A 16,827-nucleotide genomic window follows, 5' to 3' on the forward strand; every position below is an offset into this window, starting at 1 on the left:
GCCAAAAGCGGGGTACCACAGGTGAGGGTAGTCATCCCTGGAGGCCCAAAAATTTTTTACCTATCGTGTATATTTGCTGGGATTGTTCTATATGTTATTGTCCGATGGTGGTTCAATAAAGCATTGCCACTCTGTTTTATCCTCATTTTGTGTTGTCTGAGTGGTATTGTGCCCAAGGGAAATGTGAGCAGGCATTCAGTGGGATGAGCCCTGGTCGATTGGGTCTAGGGACAGAAGACGAGAGCACACACTGACACCCCGTGTCTGCACATTGTGCTTTACAAAAAAGCTCTATCTTGGTTTCATCTGCCCACAAGATGCTTTGTCAGAAGGATTTTGGCTTTCCCACGTACATTTTGGCATACTGCAGTCTAGCTAATTTAGGTCTCTGTCAGCAGTGGGGTCCTCCTGGGTCCCCTGCCATAGTGTTTCATTTCATGTCATGTCAACAAATAGTTTGCGCTGACACTGATGCACCCTGAGCCTGCAGAACAGCTTAGATATCTTTGGAACTTGATTGGGGCTGCTTATCCACCATCCGGACTATCCTGCGTTGCAACCTTTCATCAATTTTTCTTTGTTGTCCACATCCAGGGAGATTAGCTAAAGTGCCATGGGTTATAAACGTCTTGATTATGTTTCGCACCGTGGACAAAGGAACATCAAGATCTCGGAGATGGACTTGTAACCTTGAGATTGTTGATATTTTCAACAATTTTGGTTCTCAAGTCCTCAGACAGTTTTCTCCTCTTTCTGTTCTCCATGCTTAGAGTGGCACACACGCAAAGATGGAGTCAACTTCTCTCATTTTTATCTTGTTACATTCATATCGCCTACACCTGTTATGTGCCACAAGTGAGTTTGAATGAGCATCACATGCTTGAAACAAAGTGGTCTACCCTTAATTTTGGAAAATTGCCAACAATTTTGGCAAACCCTTTGTTGGGGTTTTGTGTGATATGTCCTATTTGCCTTTTTTCCCACTTTTTTGTGTTTTTCCAATACACACAAAGGAAACAAACGTGTATAACAAAACATGTGTAATAGCAATAATACACCCATATAAACTATGCAAGTTTGATATTGCAGCCCTGACCTGGAGAATCAGTTTCCGAGCCAATTTAAATGCACAGTAAAGACAAAAAAAACAAACAAATAGGGAATGGTGTCTTTTTTCGCTGTTTACCTTGTAATTTTTCTCCAATTTACAGTGAAATATGTGGTGATATGAATTATGAGATTCAAAAGTACAACTCATCCCACAAAAAAACAATTCCTTAAATGGCATAACATGTACAGTGCTAATGGTAGTAAGAGTCTTATTTTTAAAACAACCTCACATATTATGTATACTTTTTTCTTCTTATTACAGTGTCCTTCCTTATACATAGCAACATACATTACTACATACAGTGTCCTCCTTTATGTGTAGCGTCTTCCATTATTATTATGCAATGTTCACACTTAATGTAAGATAAAGTCATGGTAGAAGAGATCTTAGCTAAAAAAACATTGGAGCATTATGTTATCTTATAAAAGAAATTTATGTCAGCATGATTCTTAGGTCTCTTTCACACTTCAGTCTTCCAAATCTGCACAGGATCCGTCAAGACGTTGAAATGACGGATCCTGTGCAGATTGTGGAAAACGTGTGCACTGGGCCCGTCTTTCTGACGGACCCGTCGAGGCTATGTGCACCTGTTGTGTATGCGTCTTCACAGCGGTTTTCCGCTGCGAAAACGCATACACAACACAAACCAGGTTAAAAACAAGTTAAAAAAAATCGCAGTATTCTCACATTCTGCATTGGCAGCATCAATAGTAAAAAGAGAAAGAGAAATTCCCTAACGGGAAATTCTTCCGCGCATGCTCTCTTTGAAAAGGTGGGACCCGTCACTGGATTCCTGCTTTTCACAGGCAGCGACGGATCCTGCACCCATAGGCTACTATTGTAGCCAGTGACGGGCAGCGCAGGATGCGTCGTTGACCGATTTTCCGACGTGCAGAAAAAACGTTCCTCCGAAAGTTTTCTCTGCCCAACAGACCATTTTTTATGCAGGATCCAGTGAAAGACGGATGAAATGGATGGCCATCCGCCACAATCCGTTGCTAATACAAGTCTATGAGAAAATGCAGGATCCTACAATTCTCCAAAATCAACGGATTGTGATGGGAGCTGAAAGACGGAAGTGTGAAAGAGGCCTTACCTGTCTGGAATACCAGTTCTTTCCCTCCTACTCCTGCAGCCTCCAGGTTGATAAAAGCACGAACCAACTTGGCCCATTGGTGCTGAGTGATGAATCCATGACTGCCCTGTCCAGAGAGAATTACCGTAAGTGAATGGTTACATGATTCGCATGTCAATCATTACATGCCCAGTGCTATTCCACTTTACTAATGAAGTAAGCCAGTATAAATCAACAGTGCTCCGTCTACTGAGAAAATAAGGTGCAAGTTATATAATCCTCATTCTTCAGGAGCACATGGCTCCCCAGCCTCCTCGCTACCAACCGCAGACGTTTAGAATGGTATTTACCTGAGGATTAGCGCAATGTATTTAGGCAAGTACTCTTTTTTATGGCTGCTCGTTAATTTTTAGGACAGTGGGGTCCCAGCAGTATGCCATCATTTTATAAGAGAAGAACATCCTTTTAATATCTGGAACTATGTTAAAAAAGAAAGATACTAATTACCTGCAAAATATTCTCTTCTGCACCATTGAAAAGGAAGATGACTGCATGTTTCAGAGGACCAGATGTGCTCGACAAGGAGCCCAGGATTTCAAGCAAAACAGCACAGCTCACGGCATCATCACTGGCACCTACAGTAATATGACATTATTTATGCAGGAGTAACATCACAGTATGAGAATGAAAGGTGAAGTTAATGTAATACACCAATAAAAAAAGAGTTACGGAATTAATTTTTATAAGGAAGAATTGTCAATGGACTCCAGTGGAGCATGAAATACAGCTATAAGCCCTGGCTCATCATTGTGTTTCTTTTTAGAAATTACTTTTCTTTTTTTTGTTATATTTATTTATTCCCATTTTTTTTTTCACCAAATTCTTCTAAATGCCACCTGTTGGTTGAAGAATCTTGTGCAAAATAAAATTTTGCGTTTGGTTTTTGATTGTTTATTTAGAGTAAATAGCCACATGATCCTTTAAAATGTTGCATGTTATTCTTCAACTGCAGAAAAATAAAATTAGATTTTGTACTCCAATAAACTACTGGTATACAATTGTACAAAAATTTACTAACAAGCATTATCCAATCAGGGTTTATTTATTTGCAAGGATACTGCCATATTTCTATCTTGTTATATTAGCCCTTCTTGCAAATGTGACAGAAAGGTCAGCGATACTGGTTGTCACTTTTGAGTAACAGTGATTTAACCTGAAACTGCAATTTTTGTAGAAAAAACATTTACACAAATTTGGACGGCTAAATGGCAAGCATTGCGACAGTATGCATATCATTCAATATGCAGCCCCAAGGCCAGACAATTTTATAGTTCACAGCAGGGTAGTGGATGAATAAAATGTTGGAAATAGTCTACCACAAGCATATTCAGTATTTAGTAACTTCAGTCAGCTTCAGACATGAAATATATGAGATAGCACATTTTGGTCAAACAATTTCTTCAAATTTTCTTGCTCGTCAGCCAAATTGGTAACATTATTTTGTCCAAAAGATTGAAGAAGTCAGAATTGATCTGATTTGTTCCATTTGCATGTACAGGTGCATTTCACAAAATTAGAATATCATCAAAAAGTTAATTTATTTCAGTTCTTCAATACAAAAAGAGAAACTCCTATATTATATAGAGCCATTACAAAGAGAGTGATCTATTTCAAGTGTTTATTTCTGTTAATGTTAATGATTATGGCTTACAGCCAATGAATACCCAAAAGTCATTATCTCGGTAAATTAGAATACTTAATAACACCAGCTTGAAAAAATGATTTTAACATATGAAATGTTGGCCCACTGAAATGTGTGTTCAGTAAATGCACTCAATACTTGGTCGCAGCGCCTTTTACATCAATTACTGCATCAATGCGGCGTGGCAGTATTCTAATTTATTGAGATAATGACTTTTGGGTTTTCATTGTCTGTAAGCCATAATCATCAAACATTAACAGAAATAAACACTTGAAATACATCATTCTATTTGTAATGAGTATCTAATATACGAGTTTCACTTTTAGTTTTGAAGAACTGAAATAATTTAACTGTTTGATGATATTCTAATTTTGTGAGATGTACCTGTATCTACATATAGGGTGGGTGATAAATAGTTATTAATAGGGATGGTGCCCTTATAGTAACACCCCAAATCCAGTTTGAATTTTATAGTTAATGGTGCCCCTTGCATAAGCTAGGTAGAATTAATTAAAACCTAAAATAATATTTGTACATCAATTGGTTAGATGGTTCAACATACAGCGTTGTGCCGTGGCTTTGTGCTCTGCTATCATATTCCCAGGTTGGCATAATTATTAATCCTTATGGAACGCAGACGAATATGCTGGCATTACTTCCTGGTCTGAACCGATAAAGTGACATCCAGACATGGTGGAACACATGCCACCAGAACATTGCTCATCCCTTCTCTCCCAGCTTTCACATTTATAGGAGACAAGTACCTGCAGAGCACAGGCCCAGACCTTGTGTGGCTCTGATGGAGGGCTGGGCCTTTTTTTCCTTAACTGAATGGGTTAAAGGTTCCTGCTTTTCGTCCCCTGATTAACCTCCTAGACAAGTGAGGGGAAACGATTAACGGTTGTGTATATTTACATTATTTTTGTTTGCACAAAGCACTTTTGCACTTTATATTACTTCATGCACCATGATCTGAAGGTTTGCCCCATTAAAATAAAAACGCCCATAATCACCTCCCGTGCCGACGCCGTTCCAGCGGTGTCGGCACTTGCTGGTCGCAGGGCTCACGTGAGCCCCAGGAGAATCAGCACTGGCGTCATTGTCCCCACCTTCAGATGTAGGAGTATTTAAGAGCAAGTTAGAGCTGCTAGTTGACCGCTTACCATATATACTCGTGTATAAGCCAACTTTTTCAACACTTTTTTGTGCTGAAAACACCCCCCTCGGCTTATACACGAGTCAATTGTCCCATAGGGCCGGCGGGGGAGGAGGAGCGGCGGGTCACAGAGGCAGGAGTCGGCGGCTGCAACTGTGCACGCTGCTAAAGAGAAATGAATATTCATTTCTCTTATAGCGCACTCAGTGACACCCACAGCCGCCGATTTCCAGAAGACATCCTACTCACCTTCCTGCGCACCTTCGCTGCATCTCGTTCGTTCCGATGCCAGCAGCATTTTTGGCCGAGCGATCAAGTGGCCCTACTAATTAAGGTAATGAATATGCACGCCTCACCATTCCCATAGGCGTGGAGTGAATATTCATTACCTTAATTAGCGGGGTCACGTGATCACTCAGCAGGAAGAGCTGTCGGTGCCGGAACGAGATGCATCAAGGGCGCGCAGGAAGGCGTGTAGGATTTTTTTTTTCCTTAATAGCAAACATGCATACAAGGATAGGGGATAAGTAGCCATGCATACAAGAACAGGGGAACCATGCATACCAGGACAGGGAAGGGGGAGCCATGTATACCAGGACAGCTATGGGGGAGCCACAAGGATAGGGGATAAGGAACCATGCATACAAAGACAGGGACGGGGGAGCCATGCATACCAGGACAGGGATGAGGGGACAATGCATATCCGGCTTATACTCGAGTCAATAAGCTTACCCAGTTTTTCGCGGCAAAATCAGATGCATCAGCTTATACTTGAGTATATACAGTACTTCCTTTTGATTACTTATACTTTTGAAAACAAGGGATTGGTCATTTAACATATACAGTGGGAAAAAGAAGTATTTGATACACTGTCGATTTTGCAAGTTTTCCCACTGACAAAGAATGGAGAGGTCTATAAATTTTATTGTAGGCACACTTCATCTGCCAGAGACAGAATCTAAAAATTAAAACCAGAAAATCGCCTTGTATGATTTTTACATAATTTGAATTTTATTTCATGAAGTATTTGTTACAATAATAAAAAAAAACAACTTAATATTTGGGACAGAAACCTTTGTTTGTAATTACAGAGGTCAGATGTTTCCTGAAGTTCTTGAGCAAGTCTGTACACACTGCAGCAGGGATTTTGGCCCATTCCTCCATACAGATCCTCTCCGGATCTTTCAAGTTTCGGGGCTGTCGCTGGGCAACATGGAGCTTCAGCTCCCTCCAAAGTTTTTCTATTAGGTTCAGGAGACTGGCTAGGCCACTCCAGGACCTTGAAATGATTCATACGAAAAAACTCCTTAGCTTCCCTGGCTGTGTGTTTCGGGTCATTGTCATGCTGAAGACCCAGCCACGACCCATCTTCGATGCTCTTACTGAGGGAAGAAGGTCGCTGTCCAAAATGTTGTAATGCATGTCCCCATCCAGCCTCCCTTCAATATGGTGCAGTTGTCCTGTCGCCTTTGCAGAAAACCATCACAAAGTATGATGTGTCCTCCACCATGCTTCATGGTTGGAACGGTGTTCTTAGTGTTGTACTCCTCTCCTTCCTCCAAACACGGCAAGTAGAGTTGATACCAAAAAGTTCTATTTTGGTCTCATCTTTCCGCATGACCTTCTCCCATGCCTCCTCTGAATTATCCAGATGGTCACTGGCGAACTTCAAACGGGCCTGGACATGTTCTGGGGTGAGCAGGTGGACCTTGCGTGCCCTCCAGGATTTTAATCCATAAAGGCGTAGTTGGTTATTAATGGTAGGGTTTGAGACTGTGGTCCCAGCTCTCTACAGGTCATTGACCAGGTCCTCCCATGTAGTTCTGGGCTGATTCCTGACCCTTCTCAGAATCATCCTTAGCCCACGACGTGAGACCTTGCATGAAGCCCCGACCGAGAAAGATTGCCAATCATCTTGTTTTTTTTCCATTTTTTAGTTGTGCCAACAGTTGTTGCCTGCTCACCAATTTGCTTGACTATTGTCCTTGTAGCCAATCCTAGCCTTATGCAGGTCTACAATTTTGTCCCTGGTGTCCTTAGACAGATCTTTGGTCTTGGCCATGGTGGAGAGGTTGGAGTGTGATTGAACGAGTGTGTGGACAGGTGTTTTTATACAGGTAACGAGATCAAACAGGTGCAATTAATACAGGTTGCTCGGGTTTTCCCGAGCACGCTCGGGTGGTCTCCGAGTATTTGTGAGTGCTCGGAGATTTAGTTTTTGTTGACGCAGCTGCTAGACAGCTTGCCTACATGTGGGGATTCCCTAGCAACCACGCAAGCCCCACATGTACTCAGGCTGGCTAGCAGCTGTAAATCATGCAGCTGTGTCGACAAAAACTAAATCTCCGAACACTCACAAATACTTGGAGACCACCTGAGCGTGCTCGGGAAAACCCGAGCAACGAGTATACTCGCTCATCACTAGTAATGAGTGCAGAGTAGGAGGGCTTCTTAAAGAATATCTAACAGGTGTGAAAGCCAGAATTCTTACCTGGATAAGAATAATAATAATTTGTACCTGGATAAGAATGAAGTGATTAACTAGAGTCAGCATGGGTTTGTAACTGATAAGTCATGTCAGACTAACTTAATTTCCTTCTATGACAGAATTACTGACTGGATGGATCAGGGAAATGCTGTAGATATAGTATATCTTGACTTCAGCAAAGCGTTTGACAAAGTATCTCACACCATCCTTATTGAAAAAAATGACTAAGTAAGCAATGGCAAGGCAAACTGGTAGGTGGATTCGTAACTGGCTTAGTGATCGGACCCAAAGAGTGGTCGTAAATTGCTGCACATCCAATTGAAGAATGTCTCAAGTGGGGTACCACAGGGCTCTGTCCTGGGCCCTGTATTGTTCAACATCTTTATGGCCGGGATCACGCACAGCGAGATACGGCCGAGTCTCGAAGGTTAAAACCAAGCTCTGGCACCGGCACTCCAGAGCGGAGCGTGTGGCCGCATAGCAATACATGGAGCCGCACGCTCCGCTCCGGAGTGCCGGTGCCAGAGCTTGTTTTTAACCTGCGAGACTCGGCCGTATCTCGCTGTAGTGTGACTCTGGCCTTTCAATGATTTAGATGAAGGAATTGAGGGTAAACTGATTAAATTTGCTGATGACACAAAGCTAGGAGGGATAGCTAATGCTAGAGAAGAGAGAGAGAGAAGATTCAAAAAGATATAAATAAATTGGAGCAGTTGGCAGCAATTAACAGAATGGTTTTTAACAGGGAAAAGTGCAAAGTACTACATCTGGGCAATAAAAATTAAAAAAGTGTATACAGAGTGGGAGGAATAGGGCTAAGCAACAGCACATGTGAAAAAGACTTGGGCATACTAATAGATCACAGACTGAACATGAGTCAACAGTGTGATGCAGCAGCCAAAAAGGCAAATACAATTCTGGGATGTATTAATAGAAGCATACAGTCTAGATCACGCAAAGTCATTATTGCCCTCTACTCCTCTCTAGTCAGACCTCATCTGAATACTGTGTCTAGCTTTGGGCACATTTTAACCCCTTTCTGACTTCGGACGGGATAGTACATCTGAGGTCAGATCCCCTTCTTTGATGTGGGCTCCGGAGGTGAGTCCGCATCAAAGCCGGGATATGTCAGCTGTTTTGAACAGCTTACATGTGCCCGCAATAGCGGCGGGTGGAATCTCGATTCAACCGATGCTATTAACTAGTTAAATGCCGCTGTCAAACGCTGACAGCGGCATTTAACTAGCGCTTCCGGCCATTAGGCTGGAAATGTGAGCATTGCTGACCCCATCACGTGATCGGGGGTCAGTGATGTGTCGGCATAACAACCAGAGGTCTCCTTGAGACCTCTATGGTTGTCGATACCGGATTGCTATGAGCGCCACCCTGTGGTCGGCGCTCATAGCAAGTCTATAATTCTATTACATAGGAGCGATCTGAGCTTCGCTCCTATATAGCAGGCTATTAAAGCATGGCAAAAGTAAAAAAAATAAAAATAAAAAAAAAAATCTGAAAAAAATAAATATATAAAAAAGTTTAAATCTCCCCCCTTTCGCCCCATTCAAAAGAAAACAATGAAAAAATCAAATATACACATATTTGGTATCGCGTTGAGAATCGCCCAATCAACAAAAAAAAGGACTAAACTGATCACTAAACTGCGTAGAAAGAAAAAAAATTTAAAAGACCAGAATTACGTTTTTTTGGTCGCTGTGACATTGCATTAAAATACAATAACACGCGATCAAAAGAAAGTATCTGCACCAAAAAAAGTCAGCTCGGCACGCAAAAAATAAGCCCTCACCCGACCCCAGATCACGAAAAATGGAGCTGCTACAAGTATCGGAAAATGGCGCATTTTTTTTTTTTTTTACCACTTAGATAAAAAAATAACCTACACATGTTTGGTGTCTATGAACTCGTACTGACCTGGAGAATCAAAATGGCAGGTTAGTTTTAGCATTTAGTGAACCTAGCAAACAAGCCAAGCAAAAAACAAGAGTGGGATTGCAGTTTTTTTGCAATGTCACCGCACTTGGAATTTTTTTCCCATTTTCTAGTACATGACATGGTAAAACTAATGGTGTCGTTCAAAAGTACAACTCGTCCCACAAAAAATAAGCCCTCACATGGCCATATTGACGGAAAAATAAAAAAGTTATGGCTCCTAGAAGGAGGGGAGCGAAAAATGAAAGGGTCATGAAGGGGTTAAAAAAGACATCAACAAACTGGAGCAAGTTCAGAGAAGAGCGACCAGAATGGTGACCGGTCTGCAAACCATGTCCTATGAGGAACGGTTACAGGATCTGGGAAAGTTTAGCTTGCCAAAATGAAGTCTGAGAGGAAACTTAATAGCTGTCTACAAATATCTCAAGGGCTGTCACATTGTAGAAGGATCATCTTTATTCTTATTTGCACAAGGAAAGACTAGAAGCAATGGGATGAAACTGAATGGGAGGAGACACAGATTAGATATTAGAAAAAAACTTTTTGACAGTGAGGGTGATCAATGAGTGGAACAGGCTGCCACGCGAGGTGGTGAGTTCTCCTTCAATGGAAGTCTTCAAACAGAGGCTGGACAGACATCTGTCAGGGATGATTTAGTGAATCCTGCTTTGAGCAGGGGGTTGGTCCAGATGACCCAGGAGGTCCCTTCCAACTCTACCATTCTATGATCTATGATCTTGCTGGTTGGTAGGTGATCAAATACTTATTTCATGCAATAAAATGCAATTTAATTATTTAAAAATCATACAATGTAATTTGCGTTATTTTATTTTTAACTCTCTCTCACAGTTGACATGTACCTACAATAAAAATTACAGAACTCTTCTCCATTGTAGATTGTAAGCTCTCATGAGCAGGGTGTTCTTGTGTTGCTTTAATTATTGTATTGTTAACAATGTTACTTATGACTGTTGTGTTTGAAGCTGTTAAACTGTAAAGCGCTGCGGAATATGTTGGCACTATATAAATAAAGATTATTATTATTATTCTCCATTCTTTGTAAGTGGGAAAACTTGGAAAATCAATTGTGTATTTACCGTATATACTCGAGTATAAGCCGAGAATTTCAGCCCATTTTTTTAGGCTGAAATTGCCCCTCTCGGCTTATACTCGAGTATATACCCAGGGGTCGGCAGGGGAGGGGGAAGGGCAGCTGTGTAATCATACTCACCTGCTCCTGGCGCGGTGTCCCTGGTTCCCCGGCAGCTTCTTCCTATAGTGAGCGGTCACATAGTACCGCTCATTACAGTAATGAATGTCTGTATGGAGCATCTTATGGGGCCATAATCAGCATTATATGGGGCAAATATCTGTTTGTGGCCATGTGAAGCATCACGTGAAGCAAATATCTGTATGGAGCCTCTTATGGGGCCATGTGCAGCATTATATGGGGCAAATATCTGTATGGAGCATCTTATGGGGCCATAATCAGCATTTGTGGAGCATTATATGGGACATATTTTAATATGGAGCATCTTATGGGGCCCATCATAAACTGTATGGGGCGTATTTTGTATGGAGCATCTTATGGGGCCCATCATGAACTGTATGGAGAATTATATGGGGCTCCTGATTCAATATGGATATTCAAAAACACAACCTACTGATGTATCAATTAATTTTACTTTTATTGGTATCTATTTTTATTTTTGAAATTTACCGGTAGCTGCTGCATTTACCACCCTAGGCTTATACTCGAGTCATTAAGTTTTCCCGTTTTTTTGTAATATTTTCCACATTAAACTACTTTATTATTTAGATCATAAGACATAAGAGAGGCAGCACACTTAATATATGACATTCACGTGCATAGCCATGCAGAGATAAGTAGTATCTGCTGATAAAGTGGACAAAGTACAAAGAGAAAAAGGATATATTTTTATTGGTTTAAAAGAGAAATTCGTGCACAGTGACTAATCCTTAGAATACATTAATCTCGGTATCGCTATAAATTACACAAAACTTTGCTCAATTGTCAAACATACTTCACGCCTAACTTCAGTAATAAATAAATAAATAGAAGATTTAGATGTTCGTATTCGTGCAATATTCCATGGCCTATATGCTACACTCACAGGAGTCCATTGTGCAATGCTCTAAAAAATATGAAGGGAATACTTAAATTACGGATAGGTTTGGAAACAAAATATTTAAGCTGAAAAGCTTTATCAATATAAATTGTGTAAGTCATAAAGAATAAAATTGACGGATCAACGGTTTATGTAAACTAAAGTTATCAACCAATTAAGGGCTGGATTCCAAATAACCCAGCAAAAAAAGTAAAAAATGTAAAATGATTGGATACCACCATGTGCATGAATTTCATCATGACAACTAAAAATGTTACTGTGTGTATGCCCCCTCCTGTATATGTACCTGATGAGGACTATAAATGGTGTCCAGAGAGATCTCCTCCCAGGCCCTGATCATTGCATTGGTGAGTTCCTGGACAGTCTGTGGTAGTCAATATTCTAGTGGTTTTCAATTGTGTTCAAGTCTGGGCAACAAGAGGGCAGATTAATGGAATCACTGTGTTCATCATCCAGGAACTGACCACTCCGTTTGGCCATGAGGTCCAGCATTGTCCTTCATCAGTAGGAACACAGGAACCACTGCAACATTGTAAGGTCTGATAATGGCTCTAAGGATTTCTCCAAAAGTACCCAAAAGACAGGGTACAATTATCCATCTTTTGGATGTTTACGTGACCCACCAAAAATATGCCTCGCAGACAATCACTAACCCCACCTCTAAATCAGTCTGACTGAAAGATGTTACAGGAAGCACAACATTGATTGCGGAGTCTCCAGACTTTCTTACATGTCTTCAGTGTGAACATTCTCTCAAAGATTACTGAGTGCTGATGGCAGACCTCACAATTCTGGTCTTCTTTGGCGATTGTCAATTGAGCTACCCAGCGCACGGCTGTGAGCACACATCTCAAGAGGACGATGGGTCCTACAGGCACCCTGATGAAGTCTGTTTCAGACAGCTTGGTTAGAAACATGCATAACAGTAACCCATTATAGGTCATTTTGGAGGGCTGTGGTGATCCTCCTTATACAAAGGAGGAAATACCGGTCCTTTTTCTGGGTTGCTGCCTTCTTATGGCTCTGTCTGACTCATCTCATGTAAAGGCCCATCTACTGGGGTTTGCTGCCTGCTCTTGAAACTGTGCTGGGAGACATAGCAAATATTGGGATGGCATGTATGGATGTAATAACTTGGACTACTGGTGCAACCAAAAGGGGCTGCAGGTACTGCCTCATGCTACCAGTAATGGCAAGAGCTTTGCAAAAATTAACAAAACAAAAAAAAAATCGGTTAGGAAAGATGAGAATAATGTGACCACCACCAGCAAAACATTTTCCTTTTTGGGGGTTGTCCTGCCATTTCCTCTTCAGTACACTAGCTGTCACTTTCATTTGCACCAAAGCCGGTGACAAGGATTGAAAATCACTTTTGATCCCCAACTGGACAGATTTCTAGCCCTAAAATGTAATTAATGTAATTCACTTAGGGTTATACTGTGATGCTTAAAGGGACTCTGTCACCCCAAAAATCGTATCTGAGCTACACCCACCGGCATCAGGGGCTTATCTACAGCATCCTGTAATGCTGTAGGTAAGCCCCCGATGTATTCTGAAAGATGGGAAATAAAGGTTAGATTACACTCACCCAGGGGCGGATCCGGTGTGGTCCGGTCCAATGGGCGTTGAGATCCGGGTCCAGCACCTCCCACCTTCTTACAATGACGACCTCATCCTTGCTTCTGTTGTGGCTCCGGCGCAGGCGTACTGATTTGCCCTGTTGAGGGCAGAGCAAAGTACTGCAGTGCACAGGTGCTGGGTCTCTCTGACCTTTCCCGGCGCCTGCGCACTGCAGTACTTTGCTCTGCTCTCAACAGGACAAAGTACGCCGGAGCCGCGGCAAGAAGACAAGAAGAGGACATCATCGAATGAAGATAAGAGGCGCTGGACCCGGATCTCGACGCCCATTGGACCGGACCACACCGGAACCGCCCCTGGGTGAGTGTAATCTAACCTTTATTTCTCATCTTTCAGGATACATTGGGGGCTTATCTACAGCATTACAGGATGCTGTAGATAAGCCCTGATGCCGGTGGGTGTAGCTCAGATACGATTTTTGGGGTGACAGGCACCAACCACACCAACTAGATCACCTGAACCAGTGTGTAATGGTTTGAGATAATACAAAGTTACACATTAATTTTTAGGTTTTGCATGGAGTTCTGCTTTAACAGACCTATCTTTATACTTTTTGGGCTTGATGTTCACTCAAAGTGTTCCCTAGACCTGCATGTATTGAAGTATGAATTAAATTAAAAGAATCCAAATTTGTACGAAAATTCAGAAGGTCGAGACTTTCAAAGAGGACCACGACAGTACAAAATTTTCTGCAAAAACTGACCCTTCCATATATTCAAACAAATTAGGTCATTCTTACCTGGGGTGTTGGCTACAGAGTCAAAGTGGCAATTTGCTAGCACCGCATGCTGTGACCCTCGAGCCGGCTCCAATTTTACAGCAATGTTAGTTATATTATCATAGTAGCTGGTAAAACCTCCAAGGAAGTCTATGCTGAACGAGCCAGTAGGCTTTTGGATATCCACTGCGATTTTGTGGACCTTGCTGCTCTTCTTTTCTATCTCCTTGATCTTGTCTAATATGTAGTTAACCGTGAGGATTTCATTTGCCGGACTCCCTACTGTCCTGGAGTCTATAGCAGTAATATGTTCCAAGTAAACCCTGTAAAAACCATAAAAAGAACAGAAACTTCAGCCAAAAAGATCACATTCCAACAAATCTCTATATTTACTGAATATAATGGGATTAACATGAATCAAATAGAAAAGGTCCTTAAATATTTACCAGCCCACTTATGAAATACAAAGTAGAGATTTACTGTATACATTAATAGATAATTATACTCATGTACAGTAAATGTATCCAAATTTACCCACAATATACATGGAAAGGATCAACAATACCAAAATGGCTCAAAAGCCAAAGTTTGATATAATTGATGGACTACATCAATCCTAGGGGTTCCCAGTAAATGATATTATATTCTAGTCTCCAGGTCAGCACTATACTTTTTCTTCTTATACAAATGCCGTGACAGATTCAGGTCAACGCTATACCTCGTAGCCGTCCATCATCCCCCGTCTTGCCTCCAGGCGCCGCCTTCTCTCTTTGTCGTGACGTCGCCGGCGCCTTCGTGTAGCAGAGGCCCCAGATCCCGACCTGCAGTGTGTTATGATGTATTCACACTGCAGGGCTGGGAATCTGGCGCCTGTGCAGTGGAGCGAGTCACCGTGCTCCACTAAAGTTAGTGCTGAAGTCTCGCGAGACTTCACAAATCTCGTGAGACATTGGCACTATGTTCAATGGAGCACAGTGACTCGCTCCACTGCACAGGCGCCAGATTCCCAGCCCTGCAGTGTGAATACATCATAACACACTGCAGGTCGGGATCTGGGGCCTCCGCTACACGAAGGCGCCGGCGACGTCACGACAAAGAGAGAAGGCGGCGCCTGGAGGCAAGACGGGGGATGATGGACGGCGGCGAGGCGGTTGAGTCAGGGGGAGAAAACATACCTCCCTGACTCAATAGAGGTATGGCGGGAAATTTATAAAAGTCATTATTTCAGCATTCCTAGGGATAATAAACATTAGAGCCACCTTCACAGAATGCAGCCTTAGTGCTGCTGAAGGTGGCTCTTTTACTTTAATAGAGGGCCTATAGGGGGTGACAGGTTCCCTTTAAATATCTATTGACTGTTACAGTGCAACAATTTGGTGACATGCTGTGACAGTACATAAATAGGGAAAGGGGCCCTGCTCTGTCCCTAGGGTTTGGGCCACCAGCCTTACTGTTCTCCTGTTATACCTTAACACCTGTCACCCCGTTTTTTCCGTATGAGATAAAAATACTGTTAAATAGGGCCTGAGCTGTGCATTGCAATAGTGTAGTTTGTGGACCCCGATCCCCCACCTATGCTGCCGAAATACGTTACCAAAGTAGTCGTTTTCGCCTGTCAATCAGGCTGGTCTGGTCAAAAGGGCGTGGTGTCTTCCCCCAGATCTTGCTTAGTTTTCCGTTAGTGGCGTAGTGGTTTGCGCATGCCCAAGGTCCCGAATCCACTGCACAGGGGAGTGAAAAGATCGCGATGTGCGGTATCTCATTGGTGATCGGTGGGCGCGGCCATCTTCCTTTGGCTGCGCGTGCGCAGAAGCGGCGCTCTGCTGGCCGCGGCTTCAGGAAAATGGCCGCGGGATGCCGCGCGTGCGCAGATGAAGATCGCGGCGGCCATTTTCCTGAAATCGAGATGTGAACTTTGCTTCAGGAAAATGGCCGCCGCGATCTTCATCTGCGCACGCGCGGCATCCCGCGGCCATTTTCCTGAAGCCGCGGCCAGCAGAGCGCCGCTTCTGCGCACGCGCGGCCAAAGGAAGATGGCCGCGCCCACCGATCACCAATGAAATACCGCACATCGCGATCTTTTCACTACCCTGTGCAGTGGATTCGGGACCTTGGGCATGCGCAAACCACTACGCCACCAACAGAAAACTACGCAAGATCTGGGGGAAGACACCACGCCCTTTTGACCAGACCAGCCTGATTGACAGGCGAAAACGACTACTTTGGTAACGTATTTCGGCAGCATAGGTGGGGAATCGGGGTCCACAAAATACACTGTTGCAATGCACAGCTCAGGCCCTATTTAACAGTATTTTTATCTCATACGGAAAAAACGGGGTGACAGGTGCCCTTTAAGCTAGGAGACCTGTGACAGAAATGCTAGTGTATAAACACACAAGACAAACAGGGATAACAAAAAGCAACTAACATACAAAACACTCACCAAAGGTAGAGAGGTATAAAGGGAAGGGTAGGACTGTACAAACCAAATGGAAATAAGACAATGAGGAAAGCCTACACCCAAAAACAGCATTTTAATATTATTATTCTTTATTTATATAGCACCATTAATTCCATGGTGCTGTACATGAGAAGGGGTTACATCAAAATACAAATATCACTTACAGTAAACAAAACTAACAATGACAGACTGATACAGAGGGGCGAGGACCCTGCCCTTGCGGGCTTACATCCTACAGGATGCAACAATCTCCAGCAGCAACAATGATCTCCAACTCAGCACAGCGACTAAAGAAGCTAGGAAGTAAACTTTCACTGGCGAGGAGGATAAAGTCTGGCCACATCTATTTTTATGCCCCGTTTGAGGAAGCCAGTCAGGCGA

The 16,827-nt window shown here is 42.7% G+C and overlaps 1 protein-coding gene across 1 annotated transcript in view; it reads right to left on the bottom strand.

Annotated features, from left to right (window-relative positions):
* ERMP1 (endoplasmic reticulum metallopeptidase 1) overlaps positions 1-16,827 on the bottom strand; it is a 71,082-nt gene that overhangs the window by 44,147 nt on the left and 10,108 nt on the right. Inside the window, exons 2-4 of the mRNA XM_077249174.1 lie at positions 14,007-14,308; positions 2,694-2,821; positions 2,208-2,313 (exon numbers count right to left, since the gene is read on the bottom strand). Coding sequence (XP_077105289.1) covers positions 2,208-2,313; positions 2,694-2,821; positions 14,007-14,308 — 536 coding nt within the window. The remainder of the gene's footprint in view (positions 1-2,207; positions 2,314-2,693; positions 2,822-14,006; positions 14,309-16,827) is intronic.

Source organism: Ranitomeya variabilis, chromosome 1, assembly GCF_051348905.1.
Source record: "Ranitomeya variabilis isolate aRanVar5 chromosome 1, aRanVar5.hap1, whole genome shotgun sequence".
NCBI classification, from domain to species: Eukaryota; Metazoa; Chordata; class Amphibia; order Anura; family Dendrobatidae; genus Ranitomeya; species Ranitomeya variabilis.